General features: G+C 40.1%; 1 protein-coding gene across 1 annotated transcript in view; it reads left to right on the top strand.

Moving 5' to 3' along the window:
• The window catches only part of selp (selectin P), a 15,376-nt gene extending 3,116 nt beyond the window's left edge, over positions 1-12,260 (top strand). The window contains exons 8-28 of the mRNA XM_026305595.2: positions 2,760-2,832; positions 3,070-3,163; positions 3,272-3,445; positions 3,535-3,653; positions 6,114-6,159; positions 6,521-6,542; positions 7,211-7,289; positions 7,373-7,759; positions 7,848-7,955; positions 8,045-8,230; positions 8,314-8,502; positions 8,925-9,110; positions 9,226-9,411; positions 9,566-9,751; positions 9,905-10,090; positions 10,257-10,442; positions 10,565-10,750; positions 10,961-11,149; positions 11,238-11,426; positions 11,665-11,781; positions 11,889-12,260. Of these exons, the coding sequence (XP_026161380.1) occupies positions 2,760-2,832; positions 3,070-3,163; positions 3,272-3,445; positions 3,535-3,653; positions 6,114-6,159; positions 6,521-6,542; positions 7,211-7,289; positions 7,373-7,759; positions 7,848-7,955; positions 8,045-8,230; positions 8,314-8,502; positions 8,925-9,110; positions 9,226-9,411; positions 9,566-9,751; positions 9,905-10,090; positions 10,257-10,442; positions 10,565-10,750; positions 10,961-11,149; positions 11,238-11,426; positions 11,665-11,781; positions 11,889-11,953 (3,153 nt within the window). The 3' untranslated portion in view covers positions 11,954-12,260. The remainder of the gene's footprint in view (positions 1-2,759; positions 2,833-3,069; positions 3,164-3,271; positions 3,446-3,534; positions 3,654-6,113; positions 6,160-6,520; positions 6,543-7,210; positions 7,290-7,372; positions 7,760-7,847; positions 7,956-8,044; positions 8,231-8,313; positions 8,503-8,924; positions 9,111-9,225; positions 9,412-9,565; positions 9,752-9,904; positions 10,091-10,256; positions 10,443-10,564; positions 10,751-10,960; positions 11,150-11,237; positions 11,427-11,664; positions 11,782-11,888) is intronic.

The following is a 12,260-nucleotide window of genomic DNA, read 5'->3' as shown; positions in this document are numbered from 1 at the left end:
AATCTAAACTTTAGCTTGAAATTTTGAAATTAATGAGTATTTTTGTGCAAACAATGAGGCTGCTGACAAGATTAAGAATGAAAAAAGGATGAAATTACATATTTTCTATTGTTTCCAAAATATTGCATGTTACTAGTAAAAAAAAACATTTTTAAAATTAATTTCAAGTATTACTATGATCTCCATATTTTCCATGACATTATGGTAGAGGAAAGTATCATATCTAATTAAAATATTAAAGATTTTATGCTTTGAGTTACATTAATTTTTGCATGTTTGACATATTTATCATTTTTTGGGTTTAAATATAAAAAAAAAAAAAAAAAAAAAAAGGGATTTCCTCTTCATGAAAAATGAAAATGACCTAGAATGATGTCTACCCTAAGGATGACAGCGAAACCCATGTGCTCCTATAGCATATGTTCTGGATCAGCAGACAAATAGCTGCTGCGTGGGTAAATTCCAAGGTGGCGTAGCCTCCAACAGAAGAGCCTCTCCTGATTGCCTCCACCTTTATCTGACTAACTGCTGGCTCCATTTTTGCCTTGTTCATAGTGTCAGAATTTAGTCTACAACAAGGATCCAAGTACAGGAAGGAAAACGGGAAAGTTTAGAGTGGGACTTAATAAGCTAAATATAACAGTACAGTGCAGCTCTGGGTATTTTATCTCTCTGTAACATTGTTTTCTGTCCTTTTTGTTAGAACTACATCGGAAAATTCTGTGGGAATGAGGAAAAAGTTTATCTTCACCCCATCTAACATAAATGAACGGGCATCCTCTTAACAGCAAGTGAAAGGAGCTCTTGCTGATTTTAAACAAGAAACTCCCCTCTCATTGAGGATGTGATTTTCCCCTTCCTGCATGAACGTTTTAGAAAAACAGCCTTGAAATTCTGATTGGAGGCTATCTGCCAAGAAAGCCATCATCCATCAAATAAAAGTAAAAATGAAACCTTCTATTTCTTAGACAAATTATGTTTGCAGGTCTCTTTTCACATCTTTCACTTTTTAGTTGTCTGACAGTGATAACACCTGATTTTAAAAAACACTTGGTATAAATGTGATTTAAGTTTTTGATAGAGAATCAAAGGACAAACAATGAAATGCAGAAGGGTGTATTTAAATTAGATGTGCTTTAGTATTGACTCTGATAAAGACACTGCACATGATTGCAGGGTGCCAAAAGAACCATTGGGTCAAATTAGCCCATGCTGCTGCAACAAAACACATCAAATCTTTATTTGCACGTCATTTCTGACGTACTTTTGAACTTACTGTGATAGGCTGTGTCCAAATACCCCCCAGTCCTTAACCTCCCAGTCACTATATAGTGCAGCACTATACAGTGGGTATGGAAAGTATTCAGACCCCTTTAAATTTTTCATTCTTTGTGTCATTGCAGCCATTTGCCAAAATCAAAAAAGTTCATTTTATTTCTCATTAATGTACACTCAGCACCCCATCTTGACAGAAAAAAAAGCCAGAAATGTAGAAAGTTTTGCAAATTTATTAAAAAAGAAAAACTGAAATATCACATGGTCATAAGTATTCGGACCCTTTGTAGTGACACTCATATTTAACTCACATGCTGTCCATTTCTTCTGATCCTCCTTGAGATGGTTCTGCTCCTTCATTGGAGTCCAGCTGTGTTTAATTAAACTGATTGGACTTGATTAGGAAAGGCACACACCTGTCTATATAAGACCTTACAGCTCACAGTGTATGTTAGAGCAAATGAGAATCATGAGGTCGAAGGAAAACTGTCCAAGGAGCTTAGAGACAGAATTGTGGCAAGGCACAGATCTGGCCAAGGTTACAAAAGAATTTCTGCAGCACTCAAGGTTCCTAAGAGCACAGTGGCCTCCATAATCCTCAAATGGAAAAAGTTTGGGACGACCAGAACTCTTCCTAGACCTGGCCGTCCCAGCCAAACTGAGCAATCGTGGGAGAAGAGCCTTGGTGAGAGAGGTAAAGAAGAACCCAAAGATCACTGTGGCTGAGCTCCAGAGATGCAGTTGGGAGATGGGAGAAAGTTCCACAAAGTCAACTATCACTGCAGCCCTCCACCAGTCGGGGCTTTATGGCAGAGGGGCCCGACGGAAGCCTCTCCTCAGTGCAAGACATACGAAAGCCCGCATAGAGTTTGCCAAAAACCCATGAAGGACTCCCAGACTACAAGAAATAAGATTCTCTGGTCTGATGAGACCAAGATTGAACTTTTTGGCGTTAATTCTAAGCGGTATGTGTGGAGAAAACCAGGCCCTGCTCATCACCTGCCCAATACAATCCCTACAGTGAAACATGGTGGTGGGAGCATCATGTTGTGGGGGTGTTTTTCAGCTGCAGGGACAGGACGACTGGTTGCAATTGTAGGAAAGATGAATGCGGCCAAGTACAGAGATATCCTGGAAGAAAACCTCTTCCAGAGTGCTCAGGACCTCAGACTGGGCCGAAGGTTCACCTTTCAACAGGACAATGACCCTAAGCACACAGCTAAAATAACAAAGGATTGGCTTCGGAACAACTCTGTGACCGTTCTTGACTGGCCCAGCCAAATTTAAAGGGGTCTGAATACTTTCCGTACCCACTGTATAGTATACTGTATACTATTTGTATACCTGCATAAACTACATATCAAGCATTTATGTAACACATCTGATTTGTGCATTAATGGCTGTTATGTTAAATAAAGTTTACTAACAGCAAAGCAAGTAAGTATACTTTACCTGTGCACACTGTTGTCTCATCTCCCCCTCAGACATGTGATCCTGCGCGCAATTCTCAGAACACCCACAAGATGGTGGCGTTTACAAAACCGATATCCAATTATGGTAAAATGCTTAAATATCAGGAAAAATATTGGTAAACCGATATATCAGTCAGTCTCTAGTAGGAACATAGATTGACCGGTAAATCGAGAACTTTGCCCTTCGGCTCAGCTCCTTCTTCACCACAACAGACCAGTACATCAACCACATTGCTGCTGCTGATGCACCGATCTGTTTGTCAATCTCACGTTTCATTCTTCCCTCACTTGTGAACAAGATCCCAAGATACTTATGTTGCAGAGGCGTGTCAGCCATCAGATACTCAGGAGCTTCCGAACTACTTCAGTGACTTCAGCTTGATTGAACACCTCAGCCTCTGCTTCCTCTATGGAAGGTGCATCAACAGAGTTGAGGAAATACTCGAAGTATTCCTTACAACGTCCGACAATGTCCCCAGTTGAGGTCAGCAGCTCCCCACCTCCACTGTAAACGGTGTTGGCAGAGCACTGCTTCCCCCTCCTGGGGTGCTGAACTGCTTGCCAGAATTTCCTCGAGGCCAAGGACCGATAGTTCTCCTCTATGGCCTCACCAAAGCCTTGAAGTCCCCCAGAAGAATGGCGGAGTCCCCAGTTGAAGCACCTCCCAGCACCCTTCCCAGAGACTCCAAGAAGGCTGGGTAGTCTGTATTACTGCTTGGCCCATAGGCCAAAACAACAGTAAGAGACATGTCCCCGACCTGAAGGTGCAGGGTTGCAACCCTCTCAGCTGGAGCTATAAGGAAGTCCACACCAGCCTGCCACCTCTCACCGCAGGCAACTCCAGTGTAGAGAAGAGTCCAGCCCCTCTAAAGGAGCTGGGTACCAGAGTCCAGGCTTTTCGTGGAGGTGAGCACAACTATCTCTAGTCAGTACCACCCAACCTCCCACGCAAGCACAAGGTTGCTTGGTGCCTTGCTCCAGGGTGGCACAAAAAAAGGTCCTTTATGAAGAAAAGGACAATGACTGTGATGTTGCCCGTTTCGGCAAAGCCAGGGGCGCCCCCCTGACATCACAGTCATTGTCCTTTTCTTCATAAAGGACCTTTTTTGTCTTTGTTTTAAAAATTCATTAGTGGTTACCTAAACTTACGTTCAGGAGACCATGATAAACCTCATGAAGGAATATCTTGTTTTTTGATGCTAAATAACATCTGTTAAAAAATATTTTTAGGTTTTTTTGTTCTTTTTCGCTTTTTCTGTGGTTATTTATTATGTTCAAAAACAAAGTTTAATTAAAATGCATCAGATCTTACCAATATTTATGTTGTAGTGTTATCAAACCAGAAAAAGTGCAAAAAATTCTTTGCCTTTATCCATATGTTTAATACATGATGAATTTGGAGAATAGTTGTCGATGACAAGATTTCTAATTAAAGCATAAATCGAAATAAGCATATGGACTATTATAATAATTATTATTAATCAACATCATCATATTAGACTTCATATAAAAGGTGTTCTATGGTGTTAATGGTACCAAATACACAGCTTTGCGATGAAACATCCAAATCAGCAGTAACAACAGTACCTGCAGAAGGTTCTTCAATAACTCACACAGTTCAGTGTTTTGACTCGACAACCCTCCAACTTGGTCCAAAAATTGCTCTCAAACACTATCTCTACCTGCAAATATTTGATAATACAGACTAATCAAAGCTTATAAAAGATTAAGTGCGATTAACTTTGCAGAAAAGCAAAGGATTTAAAGTTAAAGTGATTCAGGGTTTCTGCTGGTCTCAACTATAAAGTTGAAAGAAATGTCATCTCCACTCAAAGAAACTGTTTAAATTATCTAATGTTGCTTATTTGCTACTTAAATGACTTAAAATTACTGTTTAAGAACACTAATGGCCTTGAGTTCAGACAATGTAAACTACTCTGCTTGTTTAACAGACTTTACTGAGAATATTCACAAAATACACTTGATCCTCAAGACAATACACATTTATGTTATTTACCTCTGGTAGGATTTTGGAGAAACACTCATCTTCCAGCTTGATTTTACGGACAAAGTGCTTTTTCAAGTGCAGCCATGGCTTCATCAAACACCGGTTTAACTGTTGTATTACTATTGAATAGGTGTTATCAACGTACATCAATCCTATTTGTATAGGTCAGTAGGTCCCTACTCACCCACTGGAACCTACTGGCAGGTTGAGAAGGTCGATTTTATCCTACAGATCTTCGTTGTCGTCATTACGTACATTACGTAAGTTACGGCCTTAAGTTTAAGCACAACTACTCACTTATATATTAAGGCAATAAAACGTGTTGGTTGAGTTTAGGAAATAAAACGAACAAAAGTGTACAGCATTAGCATTAGCATTAGTTTTGGCATTGGCAACGTCACTTGCTAATGCTAATGCTAATTGCATCGACTCTCATTGTCTCCAGTAGGTGGGTAGGCTCCTACTGACCTATATAAATAGGAGTGATGTACTCAGATAACACCTATTCAATAGTAAAACAACAGTCAAACCGGCTTCATCAAACGTTGTACCTTGATTCAGAACTGTATGGAACAGCCGCTGTCCCTCCGGAGCCGACCAGTGTGGTACAACGCTTCTCATCCGGCCATGCGTCTCCAGGCGCATTTATGACTAGATTGTAGTTGTCAAGAATTCTGTTATGGCAAGTCACTCAAAAGACGTTTTATTACCTCAGTAATTTATTCACTTACCTGTCGCGTTGTCGCATTCAGTCTTCTTCTCTTTTTTCCTTTCTACACGCTCCTCTTCAGCGACACCTCTGGTGCTCAGGTGTAACTACCACTATCCACTGCAAGCCTGCAACATAACGGGTGCAATTTAGCCGTAACTGCTAAACTATGAGTGGACGGTTGCTTCTCCAGAGCAAAGGTCTCTCTAACACCCAGCTCCTCTCAAATCTATTGAGCTTTTCAGCATACTGTAGCTCTTTGTTTAACTTTGCAATATTTAACTGAGATTCACCCCCAAACCAACTGCCCTTACAAGATTATTAATCTTGCAGGTCAGGTGCAAATTGTCAGGGGGTGAGGAATGACAAAATGAAAAAAATTAAAAAATCCCACTACACTATCTCCTTCTCCAGAACATCCTTTGCATGGTCCAGTGACTTACACTGCTCAGATGGTCATCACAAGTCCTGCATCTGTTTCCTCTGTTTCCTGAGGCCAGGCTTAGGATTACATTCAAAATACTGATTATAACATTTACTTATCAGCATGTACATAGTTCAAACTGTATTGTGTTTTTACAACACAAAGATACTGTTATACCTTATGTCACTGCATCTCTGCTAAACTTTATCCTGTTTGTGTTCCAAGCTGTGGATTGCGCCCCTCTGTCTGAACCTGATAATGGATACCTAAGGTGCTTTGGAGGAAATCAGACCAACAACTCAACCTGTCAGTTTCAATGCAACATGGGCTTTCTGCTGATAGGTTCTTCTTCTGTGGGGTCACTGGGATCTGGGGCAGTCCAAGGCCTACTTGTTTAAGTAACTATTTACGGTTTAGTATAAAAATGTCTGTTTTATTTTTCCCCGGCTATAAACAGGCTCTGCTGGCTGTAGCTGGGGGTGGAGCCTTCTCAGCCTTCTGTTGCATCTGTTTCTGCTGGATCAAACAGAAAAAGTCAGCAATCCTCTATTGCACTTCATCAATATAAAAGCAAAGCAATCTTATTGTAACACTATTGAATAGTGAGCTGTTGGTCTGTTCATTTCTTACAGGAAAGAGACTTTCCCAAGTCAGGTCAGTGTTGCAATGTGGCATTTGTCCAAAGCAGCTTTATCCTTTTACACACCACGAGTATGTTTCAACATTTCAAAGGTCTTTAGACAAAAATATGAAGAAAGTGTCTCTTTATGTTAATCTGCTTGTCTTTATAGGCAGCCTGAAGAAGCAACAAGTTCTTTCAGTGAGGTGCATGAATGAAGGACAACTGGAACCTAATTTCTGTCTTTCTCATATTATATTGTTAATGTGATGGTTTATTATGCATTATTATGCATTTAACAAGACTTCAGTTGTATTTCTATGATAGTTTTGCTAATAATAAATTAACTTACATGGATTTACTTAAAATTTGCTATTATTATTAAATATTAATGTCTGCATGTGTTTGAGTGTGTGAATTTTTTCCTCAGTCTTATGGGTGGTACAGTGATGTCCTTCCCGAAAGGAAGTTGCAACGGAAGTTACGAAAAAATGATATTACAAAATTGGTCATTGGCTCACTCCCTAAGGGACAATTAATACTGTTTTTGTATTGATTGTCAGCAAAGTGGAGTAGATGCAGCAGCAATAAGGAGGGACTGGAGACAGATTAAATGGTAATTTTACATATATATTCATATATGCACAAATAAATTCTGTTTTCCTATGCAGTTAAAAGATCTCATTTTTCTTTTTAACTTCAGATGTTTCAAGAATTATTTAATATTAGACAAAGCCTGTATCACAAGGTGCTGATAGCTGCACTAATTGCATTTGCCCAAGGTAGGTCTTTATAATTTTATTGTCCCCAGATGTTTTGCTCTATCAGTTCATTTTTGCATCATGATTCTTATATCTAATCTTAGACCAGAGCAGTTACGGTCGAGCACAGGCATGGACCTACAACTACAGCGTCACTCCAAACCGTAGATGGCAAGAAGCTCGCCAGTGGTGCCAGCAGCACTTCACAGACATGGTGATCATCCAGAACCAAGAGGAGACTGACTTCCTCAACAACCTGCTGCCATTTAACCCAAAATATTATTGGTTAGGCATTTACAGAGTGGCTGGTGTATGGACCTGGGTAGGAACCAATAGGCATGTGCCCAAAGAGGCTCAAAACTGGGCCCCAGAAGAGCCCGATAATATAAATGGTCAGGACTGTGTGGAGATTTACATTAAGAGGGACAAAGACACAGCCAAGTGGAACAATGAGAAATGTCGCAGTAAGAAGGGAACTATCTGCTACACTGGTAAACCGCTCTTAATTTTGTTTGCTGACACATTTACTGACTCCTGTAGACTTAATATAGTATAATATTCCTTTCTGTGTTCACGCAGCCTCTTGTACACAGGATTCCTGCAGTAAACATGCAGATTGTGTGGAGACCATAGGAAACTATACCTGCAGGTGCCATCCTGGTTTCCTTGGACCACGTTGTGAAGAAGGTGAACAGATCTAGTCATTATATTGAAACCAGCCAAGACTTCTTTCTGTGATGAGCTAAATAACATATTTTTATTTGTCTTCTTTTCAGCAATTGCATGCGGAGCCTTGCTGGATCCAGAAAAAGGTTCTCACTACTGTTTCAATCCCCATGGGTCTAATAGTTTCAACTCTTCCTGCTGGTTCCACTGTGAACTTGGCTTTCGGTTGGTGGGCGCAACCAAACTATTTTGCCAAGCCAGTGGACACTGGAACAACCCAGTTCCTCTTTGTCAAGGTATGACCATTAGATATCAAGGAAATAACTGTTATTTCAGATCTGAAATTTATAGAGAAAACATGTTTTACTGCTGATTGTAGTTGAACAGTGTCCAGTTCTGAACCAAACCAGCATCAGTGGTAATGTGACCTGCAGCCACCCCATTGCACCGTACAGCTTCAACTCCAGCTGTGAGTTCAGGTGTGATGAAGGCTACGAGCTCCATGGTCAGGAGCAGATACAGTGTGACCACACCGGCCAGTGGACAGCCAGTGTCCCAGCATGTACAAGTAAAGTGACTGTCGTTATTTTTAAAGAGCAAAATTAGGTCAAATTCTGTTCTAAACTTTATCATTAGCTTCTAGCTCTTCTATGTGAAGGTTAAATGTGAAATATCCTGTAGCTGTGAAGCTTGTATGTGACTTTCCTTTTCCTTAATACTTGAAGCCAAGTACTAGATCTACTGCCAACCTTTGATGATTTAGTTGGCCTCAATATGTAGTCCCATCCTGTCCAGACAATAATATTAATCAAACAATGCTGGGCTAAATATTTAAGTAGGCTGTTGCCGTTTCCACTTCACTATAAATGACTTCAACATAATTATTCATGCCACTACCTTACGTTTTTGCTATGTTTATAGACGTACAGTCATAATATACATACATTATAATATCTCACATTGACAATTGATATCTGTATCTCCCCACAGTAAAAAAGTGCCCCCCCATTTCTGTTGCTGTCATTGGTAACGTGACATGTGTGGACACTCTGGAGCCTTTCTCCTTTGGCTCACAGTGTAACTTCACCTGCCAGCAAGGCTACTACCTGACCGGAGACAGTACACTTAATTGTTTGGCTTCAGGACAATGGAGCAAACCTACACCGACATGCACAGGTAGGTCACAGAATTTAGGTGGGATTTTTACAGTTACAGAGGTTTCATGGGTCTCTGTAAATGGATCGAATGGCACAGTGCTCTGATGATGATAGTAGCATTTCTTTCTCTCCAGTGGTACAATGCAACAGTCTGCAGGTCCCACTACATGCCTTTATGCAATGTCATGACCTGCTAGGGCCGTCCAGCTATGGCTCAATTTGCACCGTGCAATGTGAAGAAGGATTTGATCTGATTGGCACAAATGTGACTAAATGTTCTTCACATGGCAACTGGAGTCATGCACTTCCTGTCTGTCAGGGTAATTATATAGTATAATCAGAATAAATATAGCACAGTTTATAAAAACTGCTACTTTATAGGAGCGACATCTTTATCTTAAAATATGTACATTTTTTTTATTTCGTGTAATTTCGTGGAGGTAAATTATCTCTCCTTGTCTGCCCTTCTGCAAGCTAAGAAGTGCAGTCCCATTAAGACTCCCCCTCATGGTTCCCTGTCTTGTGCTGACCCAAACGGTTCCTTCAGTTTTGGTTCTCGGTGCACAACTACCTGTGATGAGGGTTTTCTACTGAAGGGGACGGCCAGCACTGAATGCACCTCTGTTGGCATGTGGAGTGCAGAGATCCCACTTTGCTTGGGTAAAGAAAATGCAAAATGTTTGCTTCCTAATCTGTTAATCATACTCAACATAACAGGTCATAATTTCCTTATTTAGATTTCCTTTTAATCTCACTTTACTATATAAAACTAAAATATCATATTAGTCTCTCTCTATTTGTGTTCTTTTCTAGCTAAACGATGTCCTGCTCTGAACTCTTCCACCCATGGCTCCTTAATTTGCTCTGATCCCCATGAAGAGTTTAGTTTTGGTTCTCATTGCATATCAAGCTGTGAGGCGGGTTTTGTCCTGAATGGGACAGCTGAGACTGAGTGCACCTCTCTAGGCACATGGAGCAGAGACATGCCACGTTGTCTGGGTAAAAAAATGAAAACATTATATATTAGGACATAGGTCAGGATTATGGATGTCTATATAATAATTTGTTGGTCCTACTCAGCAGACTGTATGCAATTTCATCATTTAGATGTGAATCCTCCAAAGTTCTAAAATGTCTTGTTGCTCTTTTTCTCTTTCTGTTCCAGCTAAGAGATGTCCCACTCTGAACTCTCCTGCTCATGGCTCTTTATCCTGCTCTAATCCTCATGGACAGTTCAGGTTTGGGTCTCACTGCACATCAACCTGTGAAGAGGGTTTTCTCCTGAATGGGACAGCTGATGTGGAGTGTACCTCTTTGGGCACATGGAGTGCAGACATTCCACATTGCTTGGGTAAAAAAAACAAAAAGAAATCCTAATCTATTGGTAATAATCAGCACATGAACTTGTGATTAGTCTATGTTTAGATAGAAGTACTGTCCATCTCCTCAGACCCTCTCTGTGTTCCGCTCTAGCTAAGAGATGTACGTCTCTCAACCCTCCCTCTCATGGTTCTTTAACCTGCTCTAATCCACATGGAGAGTTCAGTTTTGGTTCTCGCTGCACATCAGCCTGTGAGGAGGGCTTTGTCCTAAACGGGACAGCTGACACAGAGTGCACCTCTCTGGGCATGTGGAGTGGAGAACTACCCTGCTGCCTAGGTAATTAATCATAATATAGGAGTGATGCCCTTGGCAGATATTCCCTCCTACTGCACACACATTATTGTGTACTTTTGTTTTGGAGTGTGTCAGTGCATTTATTTGTATCATACACAACAGAAAAGCTATAGCAATAACTTCCCATATATAAACAGTTTTAAGGTTGTTCTAAGAGCTTAAGGTCATAGTTCTTTTCAATGTTATCTACAGCACGTCAATGCCCCCTGCTGGACAAGGCTCCACAACATGGGCATATGAACTGTAGCCATCCACATTCCCCTTTCGGTTATGGCTCTCACTGTGACTTTAAATGCAATGAGGGTTTCTTGGTGAGAGGAGTACCAGTTATCACATGCAACAACTCAGGCCAATGGAGTCAGGATCTACCAACCTGTCAGTGTAAGTACCCAGCACTACCTTAAACTTGTTAGTTTATTTGTGCTGTTCTAGTTTTCTATGCAATTATTCCAATTTTTGTCCTTTCCAGTGCTACAGTGCGAGGTCATCAGTACCTTGCCCTTACCCCTGTCTATGAACTGCTCCCATCCTCTGGGGAATTTCAGCTTTGGCTCCCAGTGTCTTTTCACCTGTAAAGATGGATTCTCCCTAAATGGCACAAAGGTGCTGCATTGCTCCTCCCCTGGGCTTTGGAGTGACAGGCTGCCTAACTGCACTGGTAAATCATTTTTGTATAAAGTGATCTTGTGCTACCTTATGAAGTTAGTGTTTTCAGAAATACTAGTGTATGATCAGTTTTTGCTGTTTCAGAATAGTGGTGTTTATTTGCCAGTTAAGATTAATAAACATTTTAAAAACACACATAAACTAATGACATTTGATGATGAAAACATATCCAAGGAGAAAAGGCCAAAAATACCTGTATTCATTGAAAGTATTATATTTTCCTGTGAAAGGCATGTCAGTGGGAAGAACGATGCTGTTGTATACTGGGGTCGTGGTGGCCTCAGTTGTCATTCCAGTTATCCTGATAGGACTGGCTTTGTTCATTTTGGTACGATTTAAGACAAAAGGTGAGACCTACTATAATGACGCTCCTCACTTTTATTTTTCACATTTATACCTACAGGGTATTGTTGTACAGAGTGAATTCCTAATTCAAATATTCTGATCTTTTCAGGAAATAGGATCATGTCTGATGTGCCAGCATGGGAAGAAAGAGAGAATCCAGCATTTGAGTTTTGATTTTTTTGTTGAGATTTAAATACATTGAGATTTAATATTTGCTTCAAATGCATTCAAATACTACAGCTTTATGCTTGCTACTAATATTATATGTAGCTTGGTAGATATTAGACTGATAACAGAAGATTATATATTGATTAGCGATAAATATTAACTTTCATAGACAATTCTTAAAAAATAGGTAATTATGCACATTTTGCTTAAAAAACTCATTTGTTTTTAAAGAAATCATGCATTGTAATAGTGTTTGTCCTGCCTTTTTTGTTTCCTGTATATTTCTTGAATTGTTAATAAAAGGCAAACAATT

The sequence above is a fragment of the Mastacembelus armatus genome, chromosome 4 (genome assembly GCF_900324485.2).
Source record: "Mastacembelus armatus chromosome 4, fMasArm1.2, whole genome shotgun sequence".
NCBI classification, from domain to species: domain Eukaryota; kingdom Metazoa; phylum Chordata; class Actinopteri; order Synbranchiformes; family Mastacembelidae; genus Mastacembelus; species Mastacembelus armatus.
Note: the sequence above shows the minus strand (reverse complement) of the source record. Positions and strands in the feature narration are given on the sequence as shown.